General features: G+C 48.9%; 1 protein-coding gene across 1 annotated transcript; it reads right to left on the bottom strand.

The window, feature by feature from the left end:
• Positions 1-1,087: 1,087 nt before the first annotated feature.
• On the bottom strand, positions 1,088-13,777 carry BUB1 (BUB1 mitotic checkpoint serine/threonine kinase). The gene is made up of 25 exons (XM_027735325.2): positions 13,702-13,777; positions 13,474-13,533; positions 12,702-12,846; positions 12,168-12,364; positions 11,587-11,627; positions 11,231-11,325; positions 10,910-10,959; positions 10,609-10,802; positions 10,219-10,367; positions 9,566-9,873; positions 8,818-8,867; positions 8,174-8,311; positions 7,278-7,373; positions 6,889-6,979; positions 6,411-6,486; positions 5,610-5,790; positions 5,043-5,121; positions 4,442-4,623; positions 3,902-4,042; positions 3,171-3,286; positions 2,365-2,526; positions 2,109-2,266; positions 1,853-2,030; positions 1,567-1,673; positions 1,088-1,399 (listed from the first exon to the last, which is right to left on the bottom strand). The coding sequence occupies exons 1-25, from the start codon at positions 13,716-13,718 to the stop codon at positions 1,204-1,206; spliced, it is 3,207 nt and encodes a 1,068-aa protein (XP_027591126.2). The 5' UTR covers positions 13,719-13,777; the 3' UTR covers positions 1,088-1,203.
• Positions 13,778-14,113: the final 336 nt, after the last annotated feature.

Genomic DNA, 14,113 nt, shown 5'->3' with positions numbered 1-14,113 from the left:
GGTGCAGGGGGTTCATTTTAAGGGTATTTAATGGAAAATGGCAGCGTTTATGAGGGGAAAAGAAGCGGGTTAGAGCTCCATCGTGCTCGTAAGGCTCCGCACTTTTCGGAGCAGCCTCTGCGTTAGGAGGAACTAAAAATGCAGAATTTACAGTATAGATCTAAAAACTTGAGCCTGGCAGAGATTTTGGCCTGGCCAGAGAACAGCTGGCTCCGGTTCAGCTCGTAAAAAAGTTAAACTGGGGAAGAAAGGGAACAAAAAAGCCACCCCAGCATTGAATGTTTATGTTTCCAGCAGCTCCGAGGTCTCTCCAGCTGATCTGCCTCTCCCTGTGCAACTTGCTCCGGCTGAGTCAGGAACCAGCTGCTTCGGATCAAAGCCGAAGGCTTTTCCATATGCCACAGAAAGCCTGACAAGAGGGAAAGCAGGCTGCTTCCAAGGGGAATCCGAGGGGTTTTGCCACAAAGGCAGGGAAGAGGAGCCCCAGCTGCAGGAGAACAGCAAAACCCTCTGAGAACCAACACATGGCTCCGTGCTGGATCCCAGAATCCCTGCTCTTCCTCACTAGCCCTGGCTGTCCCAGCTGGGCTGGGCTTAGCTCACCTTGGTTTTCCAGTTGAACAAACTCGAAAGATACCCCTGAAACAGAGGCAGAGGGAGGGAGATTTAGGAAAGGCCGTTGTCTCCCTCCTGTGGGGAGATGCACAAATGAAATTAATGCCCTCTCCTCCCCCCGGCGTTGTGTTGATAAAATATTCCTTTTAAAGGAGCGCTTTTCCTGTCACTTTCCCGGTGTGTTTTCCCAACATTCTGCCATAGCAAAGGCAAAAAAAGAGGCCCTTTCCTCTTGGTTTTCCCCCGAGCCCCAATAATGACATTGTGGGAGGTCAGAAAGTGAGAGTGTCCAGGGTGAGTTCAGCCCTGTCCAACCTAAATCTGACCTGCAAACCTCTATTTCTTCCATCCCAGAAGTTCCTAAGAACAGGTAGAGCAGCAGTAGCCTTTACTCAAAGTCTCCCAAACCTGGGTGAGCTAAACAACCCATTTTAGTGTATTTTTTTCTGCTAAAAGCACAAAGAGATGCAAGTCACCACTGCCGAAGTCAACGCCAAAACCATTTATTTGAAATGAAGTTATCATAGAAACATCTCGCAGCCATAGAACACCGAGCCCTCAGTAACTGTGCAAAACAAACATAGACCCTCATTTTCGGGAGCGTTTGTTTTCGATGAGCAGCACAACGAGCCTGTTCCGAAGGAACCTTATTTCCTTTTTGTAGGACGTGCAGAACAAGTCCCTCAGCTTCTGGCGCAGGGCTCCGAGCGAGGGCAGGCTGTGGCAGCTGGGGATGTTCAGCAAGGTCTCAAAGAACTCCTTCCACAGCTCAGCGTTGGCAAGCCTGTGAAAGGAGCACCAAAAAAAAAAAAAAAAAAAAAAAGCTAAATTAAACTGTTAAAATAGGAATTTACCTCCCCCAGTCGGAGCTGTGATAGAATCAACAAAGCAAGCCGGGGCTGACAACAGGTCTTTCTAGGCAAAGGTTTGGGAAAGGTTTTTGACACTGACCTCCTGAAGGTTCCCTCAGGCTTCCAGACCCCGTTTTCATTCTTTATTTGCATGTAGGTGCCGAAGATCATGCAATAAACCGTGGCTGCGATGCCAAAGTAGTCTGTCTAAACGAAGAACACGCCGGCTTCACGTTAAAAATACACCAAGGCCACTGAAAACCAGCTGGAAAACCCCTGTGGGGGGGACAAGCTGTGCAAAAGGGGAGCTCGGGAGTGTGCTGAAGGCACAACTCTTACAGTTAAAAGTCTAATATTCCCGGACTCATCTCCAGGGAATCCCCTACCTGGTAGTTCCAGGGTTTCCGTGTCAGCATCTCCACGCACTGGAAGCCAGACGTCTCGCAGCGGGCGGTGAACGCCGTCCCCTCGGGGAAGAGCTTCATGTCAACGCTCTGGCCAAAGTCGATGAGGGTCAGGCCATGGGAGAGCCCGTCTATGTCGCAGGTGTCATTGTCCAGGAACCTGCAGGCACGACAAGAACCAACCCACGTTAAGTCGAGGCTCCGGCGCCGCCTCTCGCGCGGGGTGAGGAGCACTCGCCTTTCCCCGAGGATGAAGTTGTCGGGTTTGATGTCCCCGTGGATGATCCGGCAGTTGTGGAGCTCCTCCACCATGTGGAGGATTTTCACGGCGAAGTAGATCACCAGGGCTTGGGGCATCACCTTCTCGGGAATCCTCTTGTAAAGGTTGATGGCGTTCTGTGAACCCAGAGGACACACAGGGATGGCTTGATACGGGTAAAGGCCTGAGGGGATGGACAGAGATGCTCTCCAGAGCAGAAGCTGATGCCACTCACCAGCAACGTTCCGTAGCTGTGGAGTTCACCCACCAAAATGCTCCCGTTTCGGAAGAAATGAGCAGAATAAAAGTGGGCGTAGAGGTGGTGCAGGCTGGGGTCCAGCCTTTCCACCAGCTGGGTTGCAACGTAGAACTCCCAAGGGTTGGCAGGTTTCTGGACCTGGAAGTAAGAAGTGGATTTACTGGGAAAATCTGTGAGCGTTGAAAGCAGAAGTTCCTCTCAGGCTGGGTTTTTTAGTGGGAGATTTGGCATCTTCCCTTCCCAAATAAACACATATGATAGGATCATGGAATTCTGGGATGGTTTGGGTTGGAAGGGACCTTAAAGATGATCCTATTCCAACCCCCTGCCATGGGCAGGGACACCTTCCACTATCCCAGGTTGCTCCAAGCCCCGTCCAACCTGGCCTTGGACACTTCCAGGAATGGGGCAGCCACAGCTTCCCTGGAAAAGCTGTGACAGAGCCTCACTCTCCTCACAGAAATTAACCTCAGGTCAATACACTTGATGATCAATCCTGTCCTATCAGGAATCCAATTCCATGCCACAATCCCATTCTGGCCACACACTTGGGTGTATCCCTGATGCTCAAAAGAAAGCGTAAATCACCTTTTTATCCCCAAAAGATCTCACATAAGGTGTTAACACAAAGAAGGCTTTTTCCTGAAAGCCCAGATGTTGATGAGAAGATCCACAAAAAGGTCCCAGGGACAGATCTGAAGTGGGAAGGCCAAGGGGAGGTGTCACTACTGTAAGACTCCAGAATTATTCCAGGAGAGCATTCCTGGCCCAATCCCACTGACCTTGAACACGACTTTCTGGTTGTTCCGAGGGTTATTGGCATCCAGGAGGGAAGCCTGATAGACTTGGGCAAAAGCTCCCTCTCCGACCAAGCAATCCACATGGAATGAGCTGGAACCTTAAAGAGATGAACAACATCAAATCCTGCTTGCAGACTCCAGGAGGAGAATCACTACTCAGGGGAAAAAAAAGGAGAGCACCAGCCTACATGGATTATTTAAGCCCTGAGCTGTTTTCTTCCCTGCAAGTCATCCCTTCCCTAGGAGAAAGCCTGGACTCAACTCCTGAAACCAGGAGTGCTGGAAGTGCCACATGCTGAAAAAACAGCGTTTCTATTTTTGGTCTGACCCCCCTGGGAGGGATCAAATTCCAAAGGCCGTGTCCTCAAGAGCAAACACCAATGTTTGAGTCCCACAAGGGTGTTGCAATCCTCGTCCCTACAGCTTTTGTTGACACGGGACCGCCGCTGCTCCATACAAGGCTCGAGGGTTGTGTCCCAGTTATAAGGAAAACCAGGAAAACGACCACTCAAGAGCCCTGCATCCAAAAGGCTCATGCTACAAAAGACAAACAAACCAACCCCTGGCCTGACCCCACAGCTGAGGTTGGGATAACCTGGAAGGCATCCGGATATGTGCACAAGGAAGCTGAATTCCAAAACATTTCCCGAGGAATTTTTCCTGGAAGAACACTGAGAAACGCTTGCAAATGGAATGCCTGAAGGAGCTCTTACCCAGTGGGAGCTCAGCCTTCACTGTGATCAATGGGAGGAGAGATTTCCACTCGAAGTAGTTGGTGTAGGTGTGGAGAGGTTTGGGAAGCTCCGACAAGAACTTGGCAATCAATGCCTTATCCCAAGGGTTCTCCACGAGGACTTCATGGAAAAAAAAAAAAAAGAGAAGTATTTAAGCAACAAATGTCATTTCAAAGAGGTCACACAAGGTTACACTTGAATGAGCATCACTGATTCAAAGGAAATATTACAAAACATAAACCCCAAGAGGGGTAAGTTAAACATCCCTCCGTTTGGACATTCCAGGTTTTACACCTGTTAAAGATGCCCAGAAAGCTGGATTTTTCCAAAGCATTTGGGCCCTGATGAGCGCAGAACCTGTGAGTACTCCAAGTGTTCCTGCACTTTGGAATATCTTGGGCATCATCCAAACACAGGTACAACCCACAGCTGTCCCTCCTCACATCCCTTGCAGGTGATCCCTGCTCCAATCTTGGAATATATAGCACAAAAAAAACCAGGGAATGCTCCCTGTGCCACCTCCACACAACTTCTCCCGGGAAGTTCTCTCCAGCCCTGCACAGGAAGATTCAGCTCTGCTCGTGGTTCTTTGCTCATGTTGTTGTTGAGAAGCAGCTCCAACAACTCCCTGAATGCCATTCCCACATTTCAGGATGTTTTCCTGGAGTTCCCTTGGCTCTGTGGCGTGTTCCAGAGCGAGGCTGTAGGGATTGAAACCAAAATATCATTAACTGACCCTTCTGCCACGGGGGTTTGGCACCTTCAGGAAGCAAACAACTTCCACACTCACAACCTTGGCTGACACTGAGATGAATAAAATGGTTTTCTTAAGAAAATAATATTTGGTCAAGTCTCATTCCCTGATATCTAATAATTTTTTCAAGTTCATCAGCCAACAGGGAAGAAAGCAGTGGATTTTTGGACAGGTAATTTTTGATTGAAATGTGGCAAAACTTGAATCCTGGAAGCATTTTTTGGGGTGTTGTCGCCCAACCCAGGTTCATTTATCCCCAGAGTGCTGAGAAATATCCTAAGCAGAGCCAGGCTCACACAAATACCTCAGAATTCCTTGGAAAACTTGCATTGGGATGTCCTGAAATCCCAGCCAGTCACGACATACCTTAATTTCTTGGTTTTTGTCTGTTTGTGCACTTCTCCAGAGAACTCCAAATCCATCTGTGGCAGGTCATCCTTACAGGCTGCACACAGGGAGCAGCAACAAGAGCAAATCAATGTTCATTTCCCCCAAACACAGGAACATTTAGAGAATTCCCACCCCCAGCTCCCCACAAAAACTAGAACTCCACAAGCCTAATTTAAAACACGTGAGTAAAGATCAGGGCTGGATTTCTCCAGGGGGTGTATTCCAAGACTAAGGAGGGGCAGAGCAGCATAAAGGTGGTGCTGGGATTCAGCCACTGTTTTGATCTTCACAACCCCTTGGAATTGGTTGGACACACCCATTGTCTTATCCCCTAAATCTCTCATCCCTCCAGTTAGAAATCCTTGGAGAGCTGATGTGCTGGGCCAGCTCCCAGCTGGTTTTCCCACAGGGAATGTGGGCTCAGGAATGGCAGCAGTGGGAGGATTTGGCCAAATCCTATCCCCTGGGTAGGATGTGGCCAAAACTGGAGTCACGAAGCACCAAAATTCAAACGCCCTCATCCCAAAATATTCCTCCTTTTACCTCTGTCCCCCAAAGGTGGTAGGGAACGAGCTGCCAGGTAGCTGAAGGGCGTCGAGACGAGCTGGGCAGCTCGTGCAAAGTCTCTGGTGTTGTTTGGACTGGCAGCCAAGGTTTTGTTGCTGCACTGGATGTTCCACACCGTGTAATCATCCCTCAGGAATTCCGTGGTCCCCGTCTCTTCCTGCACGGGAGAAAAGAGATAAAAGATCTAAAATGAAACCATCAAATTGCCTGCACTGGAACCTCCAGCAGCCTAATGGTGAGTCAACTTGTAATATTAGAAAAATAAAGGGTTATTAGGAAAATACAGGAATGGCAACATAAAGGTTGCATCCCAGCTTTCCATAGTTTCGGACCAGACCTGGATGTTGGCAATAATCAGCAGCAGAGAACAAAAAAAAATTGCCATGAGAGCCTGGAAGAGCAAATCTTATGATGATACAGGGATCACTTATGTCCAAGCAGACTGAGGTTTTATGCATCTCCTTGGCTATGGAATCTGTGAGGCTGGAAGGTGAAATGCCTCTTCCTGCCCCCCAACTGATGCTGAATCCACGTAGGAACTGCAGCTGGATTCATCCCAGGGGAGGAGGTCTCCACTCTCAAGCTCCCAGAAGTTTTATGAGAATTAACAATCCAAAAAAAAAAGCTCATCCCATCGGCAGGGAATGGGAAAGGGCATCCAGACTTCAGCCTGGCAGCCTTCTCAAGAATATTGTGGGACTGGGAGAGGACAATCTGATAACCCCCATAACTCCATAACCCACTTCCAAAGCCAATCCTTGCAGGATCACCACTCACTTCTGCTGCACAGTCAGTCAAGTGTTGTTGTCCAAGGCTTCTGGGCTCCTCTGGCTTGTTCTTGTGCTGTGGGATGCTGAAAAACAGGAATTTTAGAACTCCTCTCCCCAGGAGCTTTCCCAGGCACGCTGATCAAAGCACACTCGTTCGGTTTTAACTTCGATTTTTTTATATTTCTTTTCTTAAGAGTCCCGTTTGCAGCTCCTTGGAGAAGCTGCAGCAGGCTCAAAGAAACGAGTTATCCCCAAATTCCCCAGAAAATGAAGCCTCCCAAGCACTGTCCAAACAGGGAAGTTGGGCAATTCCAGGGTAGCAACTACAGCTTTTCTCGTGCCACTCTCCACACAGCTCCTACCAGTTGTATCCAAGCCAATCCCGACTGGAATCACAGCCACGGCAAAGTTCTATGGAGTGGAATCAATCCCACAGGGAATTTTTCACGAGCTCAGCTCAGCTCAGCTCCTCTTTCCCTCCTTACCTGCTGTTCTCCTTCTCATTCTCATCCTGAAAGATGGAAAATGCAGGAGTGGCAGGGACAGCAACATTAGTTTTCAAACACCCATCAGGCTCTGAAAAATAAGAGATAACCAATGTTATCTTCACCCAACAAAGATTATTTGAACAGCCCCATTTCCCCCCCTACCCAGGCCCCTCCACCTGCAGAATTCCCACTCAAATCCCCTTTCCAATAAATGCTTGGAAATCAGATTTTTCCAGCCCAAAGCCAGTTGGGAAATCTCTCTGTGTTCACTCCTGTAAAACCTTGGGTGTCAGCCTGTCCTAACTCTTACAACGAGGACTGATGGGAGGTAGAAATGGGAAATAAAGGATGGAATAGCATGGATTGGAAAAATAAATAGCACACACCATTTTTCCTGAAAAAAGCTTCTAGTTCTTCGTTGCTGTTTTCCAGGGGTGATGGTTCAGGCAAGATGGGTGTTTGAAACACATCCATGAGAAAGCCTAATAAATGAAGAAAAATGGAAGGGAAAATGAAGGGAAAATAAAGAATAAATAAAGAAAAAAAAAAGTAAAGGAAAAAAAACTCCCCACAGGAATAACATTCCCAGCAAAAGAAATTTTCAGAGCTTCTTCCATTGTGTTGTAGACAAATCAAATGGCAATTAATTATAACAGTATTAAAAGGTAATTAATTATAATGGTCTTATAATTTATCAACTGCCAGTAACAATTATTCCTCCCAGATACATTTAAACCCCCCCCAGACAACTGAACAGACACAGGGAGGTCCAGTTTGGCCACCACACACCTTCCAAGGCCTCCCAGTGGGGCAAATTCTCCTTTAATTTCCCAGATTTTTGGAAAACTTGGATATTTGGAAAACTAAAGAACGCCACAAGTTTTGGGGGTTTATTTTTTGTTTTTCTTTTCAGGGAGATTTATTCAGCTCAACATCAACCAGAGCTGGCAACTTCCAAATTGGTCTGCTGCCTACAAACAGGAGTCCCCTACAAACAGCAGTGACAAGAGCAGCTCAGGGACTCCCAAAGAAGCCTGGCAGGGACTTCTCCAGGAATTTATGGGATGTGGCTGCTGGGATGCTGCTGAAGCACCTCTTTTTGGCCCGAAGTTCTGGGTCATCCAAATCCCAACGGAAGGTTGATGGTTTAACATTCTCCTCGTTGACTGAACGGTGAACTTGCCCACCACTAAAGAACTTCCTTGGCTAGTGGAGCACTCAGATTTCCAGGCCAGATCCCACTAGCTCCAGAGGAAGCAGGATGTCATTCCAAAGACCTTACCCAAGGCTTCCTTCGTGTGCACCGTGGGTGACGGCTGCACTTTGAAGGGCGTCGCCTGTGTCCCTCCTGCCAGAGAGGTGTTCGGGGTGGCCTGGGAAGCATTTCCAGAGGCAAAGGAGGAATTTCCACCTCTGGAGGCTGAAAAGGACAACGGGGAGATCAGATCGTTGCTGAAGGAGCCTGGGATTGTTTACGGACATTCCAGCGGCAAGAAAAATGTTAGTGAGGAGAAGTAAACAAGGAGAGCAGAGGAATGACGGCGCGGGATTTTGGGAGGGATTTTTGGCTTGTTTACAGACCTGCGGGGCAGATTCCCAAGGGAAACCACCCTGAGAGACAAGAGGGACCTGGGACAGCTGGGTGGCCCCTGAGGAACCTGCCTGCAATTCACAGGAATGATCTATCCCAGCAAGGGCAAACAGGGATCTCCCGACTGCACTGGGAAAGGAACTGCATGGAAGGTGGGAACAGGGGCTGGATGCATGGAAGGGAGGGAGAGACCTTGCCCAGACACACAGGGATGGAGTCAGGGAAGTCAAAAAGCTTTGCTAGGGTTGGAACCACTGTCCACATGCAATTATTGATCCCCAGCCAGGAACAGTCACACCAACAGCATCAGTGTCCGTCCAAACTGGGCTCCTCACCTTCCCTCACATCCACAGCAGGAGGCAATCCAGTGGATCTCTTAGGGTGCCTTCAGAGGAAAAAGTGACAACATCAGCTTGGAATAAAAACTGTTTAAATCCCATTTTAATCCCTATTTAAATGAAGTGAGAAGTCCTTTAGAATATTATTAAATATCAACCCCTGAAAGATCCTCCTACAGCTGCCAGTGAATATGAAACCTGGAAGGCAGCAGAGTCCTTTAGAAAGGTTAAAATGCATTCAACACTCTCCCTGGACACAGTTTGCCTCCAAGGAATTCCGTGATATGAGGGAATAACTGGTTCCAACTTGGCCAAGCCTACTCAGCCACCCTCCCTTTGCCAGCCTGAGTTTCTCCCTCTGCCCCCCAATTTTGTGTCCTCTATTGGCCCAGTCCCACAGCAGAAGTGCAGGAGAAAAACACCAACAATTTTATCCTTCTCTGGAGACCTCGGGGTGGGATCTGCACGACCAAGGCATTCCTGGTGTTTATTCCAGGGACAGCCAGGCAGTTACACACCCAATTCCCTCTTATCATAATTAAACCACAGCGGGTTAAAGGAATTAAACACTGCAGTGAGGACTAAGTTTGCTCCGTGCCTAACAAACACCAGTTTCCACAGGCGACTTCAGGTGGGTGGGTTTGTTTTTTTCCTTTTCAGAAGGGGTAGAAAGACTCCTTTTTAGTTCATTCCCAGCCGGTGTAGGCGCTGAGGACACGAGTTGAAGGAGCCTGTTCATACTCACTGTTGCAGAGCTGAGTCGGGGCGTGCCCGTTCCTCAGCTGAGACACCGCTGAAGGGAGGGTGTACCAGACTCTTCTGGAGCTCCCCAGGCTCTGGCTGAGCTCTGTCTCTGTCCTTCTCCTCCCTTCCTTCCCACAAGGAGGCCGACGGGACCCGGCAGCCGAGGGGCTTTGCTGGCAGCAGGGTGGGAGCAGGGGCTGGGCCAACACTGGGCTGGGGCTGCTCTGGCACCTCGGGCACACCTGAGGTTGGAGAGGGTGCCACGCAGTTCCCTGGCAGGGCTGTGCTGGGCCTGGCACACGGGAGCACCTTTAGGGGTGAGAAATGACGCTCAAACATCCCACAAAGTCCAGCCGAGAAACGTCCCTCGACACCCAAACACCCCCCAGGCACAGCCACTGCCATTTGCCCTTCAGTTCTGCACGACTAGAACAGCTTTGCACACTGTGGAGAACTTTCTAAAACCAGACTCTAGAGATGCAAACCCAAACTTTGGGGTGTAACCACTAAAATCTGAGTATTCCAAGTTGCTCCAGGTGTCTGTGTTAGTACTGCAGCCAGAACTGCCAGATTTGGTTGACAATCCACTCTGGTTCCTCAAGCACGGTTAAATTTTGTGGGACAAATCCCCTGCCCATCCCAGGACACACTCACCACCCTCTGGATTGGTTCAGCTCCTGGTTTCAGCCTGGTTTCCTCCAGGCTTTTGCTGAGCTGGGTGAGCTCTTCCAGCCTCTTCTGCAGGGCCTGGAGTTCCAGCATAGCCGACTCCTTTTTCCTCATGGTCTCTCTCTCCTCTTCCTCTAAGGATTAAACAACGATATTCAATGAAACAATTCATCCTGGGTTTCTCAATGTGGTCGTTACAAGCTGCTTGTATTTATAATACAGATATATTTGGTCTGCACCACAATATTTAGCACTAATTGCTCACTGTCCCTCGGGAGAAACACCACCAGGACAACCCGGGCTCGAAAAGACCAGCCCAGGGGATGAGCTGAACCAGGAAGGAGTTGTTTGGAGAGGTGGAAAAAAGAGGGATACCCAGTTGTTTCTGCCTCCTGAGGCGCTCGTATCTCCTGAAATATCTCTTGGCCCTCAGCTCCTCGAAGGAGAGCTCGGAGCCCTCGCACAGCAGCAGGTCCTTGGCGTACATGGGGACCTGCTTACGCTCAGCGGCACCAGGAGAAGGTGGCTTGGGAAGCACCTCGGATCTGGAGATGTAGGTGATGTACCTCCTGGCAGGAAGAAAGCAGGAAAGGGTCAGGTTTGCTGGATTTTATCCTCGGGGCGAGTTTGCTCTCACACGGCGTGGCTTTAAAAAAAAACCCACCCAGACACTTACACTTCTTCCTTTCCAGCAGGACAGGGCTGGGAAACAGCAGCATCAGGACCCTAAAGCAGAGCAAGGGGGGATAAAACATCAAACTGAAAAAGAAAATAAAATCCAAGCGGCACGACTGGCACAGAATCCATTGATAATATTATTCCTTCTAAGAATAATGACACATTCCTATGGAGATGTAGTGCAGCAGGAAAACATCAGGAGCAGCTTTAAGACACACCACACTCCTGTATTTTATCTTTCTTTTTCAGCCAAGCTCCTCAATCCAAAAACTTTTTATGAAGCACCTTTCCCCCAGTGCCCAAATTCTTCGTAATTTACCTGATTTTTGCAGGGATTAACATCTGAACCCTCTTTTTGAGGAGCCATTTGATTCACATTATTGGAAGTCTGAAGTGGTTTTATGACAGCAACACCTGGGACAGGAAAACATAATATAAATATTTCTACTCACTAAATGAGCAGAAATCATTTGCTCACTGATGCATTTTTATTGACTGGAAGCATTGGAAAATTAGTAACTTGTTTTGAATACAGTCTCCTCAAGAATTTTTAATATGGTCAGGAAAACAGGGGGGAAAATGAAGCAGAAAACTTATTTTCTTCTACAGCAAAACTGATTGAGCTAAAGATTCATTTAGTGGAGTTACAACTCAGACAGGTGTTTTCAGCCTCACCTTGCAAAGGATGATTCCCAGGGTTGGAACTCTGCAACCAGCTAAATTACAAAAAAATGCCAGTTATGACCATGAAATCCTCTGCCTCCCTCTCCTCCCACCTCCCAGGAATCTTGGATTTCCTAGTGCAATCATGCCCTGAAATGTAACAGTGACAACCAGGATTTTTATTGCACATGGACATCTCCTGTTCCTTCCACAGCTACAAAACTAAAAAGGGCTGCAAAGGGCAGCAGGAGGAGAAAGTGGGGGGTTTGCTTTACATTTTACATTACATTTTACATGGTTTCTTGCATTTAGCTCCTCCCAGTTAAATTCTGAAAACTCCAAGACTCTGAGCTCAGGGATTTGCTTTCTGGGCCCTATTTCACTGAAGACACTCTGGGGCAGTTTTTCTCCATACACCTTCCAAAACACCCAACAAATATTGAACACTAGAGAAGTATTTCATTAATATTTAGTAAAAACAACCATCAATCTGCCTCTGCTACAGCACAGAAAATAACGAGCCGCATGCCATGTCTGGTTAATTAGGAGTAATAATGAGCATTATGGGTGAGGAAAAGAGGTCTCAGAGTTACCAGTGGAGCTGTTGCAGCTTCTCCTGGGGCTCTGCCTGGTTGTGGAGCCCTTTCTGAAGCACAGCTCCTGCCCCCTGCGTGTTGCCTTCGCTCACCAGCTGCTGAGCCCAAGCCACGTAGAAATCCGAGGACTTCGCTCCAATTCCCTGCCCGTGGAGGTACTCAAAGTACTGGCCAGGGGGAGAGATGAACTCTGCCTGCACAGGAGGAGGTGCACAAGCCGTAAGAACTTCCAAAAAAAAACCACCCAAGGCAAAAAAAAAAAAAGAAAAGAAAAAGCAACAATTTCTTAGTTTTCGTCGTAGGGAGGTGTAACGTTTTAAGGATAAAAGCAGCTAAAATTCCTCTCTCAAGATACAATGAGGTAGCTTAAAAACACACTGTCCCTTCAGCAAGACTCAGGTTCTGCAGGGAATTTGAATTCCATGCCCTTCCCCAAGGCCTCCCTCTCCTCCCACAGCCCTTTGCAGCCCCAGAACTGCTCCGTTAATACTTTAGGACGGTTTAATTCCCGAAAAATGTAGCTTTACCCACCAGCTTGATGCAGTACTTGACAAACCGCGGGTCCTGCTGGTACCTCGTGTCATCCAGGAATGTCTTCACCAGGTCCTCCAGGAGCCTGGGCCACAGGGATTGCTTCTCCTGGAGCGGGAGACATCCCTCTGCCCACTGAGCGTACCTGGAAACGTCCCAGGGTCAGCACCGAGCCAGGGAACTGCCCGAGAGAGGGATGGGGGCAATTCCTGAACCAGGGCAACTTTAGAGTCAGGGGTGGGGCAATACCTAGACAGGGGCAATTCCTGAGCCAGGGTGGGGGCAATTCCTGAGCCGGGACAATTCCTGAGCCAGGGTGGGGGCAATTCCTGAGTCAGGGGTGGGGCAATTCTTGAACCAGGGCAACTCCTGAGTCAGGGATGGGGCAATACCTGGACCGGGGCAATTCCTGAGCCAGGGCAATTCCTGAGCCAGGGATGGGGCAATTCCTAAATCAGGGATGGGGCAATTCCTGAGTCAGGGCAACTCCTTAGTCAGGGAGGGGGCAATACCTGAACCGGGGCAACTCCTAAATCAGGGATGGGGCAATACCTGGACCAGGGCAATTCCTGAGCCAGGGTGGGGGCAATTTCTGAGCCAGGGCAATTCCTGAGCCAGGGTGGGGGCAATTTCTGAGCCAGGACAATTCCTGAGCCAGGGTGGGGGCAATTCCTGAGCCAGGACAATTCCTGAGCCAGGGTGGGGGCAATTCCTGAGCCAGGGCAATTCTTGAGCCAGGAATGGGTAACACCGGGGCCGGACCCGTGCTCACCTGTCCCAGGGCTCCAGCGGGTCTGGACCTTGGTAATTCCGAATCTGAGCCTCGTAGTTCCTGCAGGGAAAAGGGCAGGTCGGGTTGGGATCGTGGAGGAGCGGGAAGAGCCCGAGGGGGGACCAAGTCCCGTGAGCCCCCGGCCCCCAGCACAGCTCCGTTGGCCGCGGCACCCTCCCAGTCTCGTTATCCCGACCCCGATCCCATTAATCCCGCTATCCCTCTCACCGCCCGTTCGCAGCCATCTCGCTCCAACCGTTCCCGCGATTCAAACTGGCCGCGCAAACGCGCGGCGCCTGCCCATTGGCTGCCCTGATCTGCGCACCGCTCTCCCATTGGTCACCGCGCGGCTCGCCCCGCCCCCCATCGGCAGTACCACGGTCCCATTGGCTGCATCGCCTGTCAATCTCGCCGGGTCTCCAGGGGACCCGAAACGTGAAATAGAATGAAAAAATAAAATAAAATAAAACAAAATAAAATAAATGTAAAATAAAATAAAATAAAATAAAATAAAATAAAATAAATAAAATGGAAAATAAATAAAAAAATAAGCAAAGAAATTAGAAAATAAAATTAAAGAGAACAATGAAACAAAAAAATTAAAAAGAAAGGAAAATTAAGTAAAAGTCAAATATAAAAA

Source organism: Pipra filicauda, unplaced genomic scaffold, assembly GCF_003945595.2.
Source record: "Pipra filicauda isolate LSUMZ 115617 unplaced genomic scaffold, ASM394559v2 scaffold1051_size42781_pilon, whole genome shotgun sequence".
In the NCBI taxonomy this organism is placed as follows: Eukaryota; Metazoa; Chordata; class Aves; order Passeriformes; family Pipridae; genus Pipra; species Pipra filicauda.
This window is presented reverse-complemented; position numbering and strand designations above follow the sequence as displayed.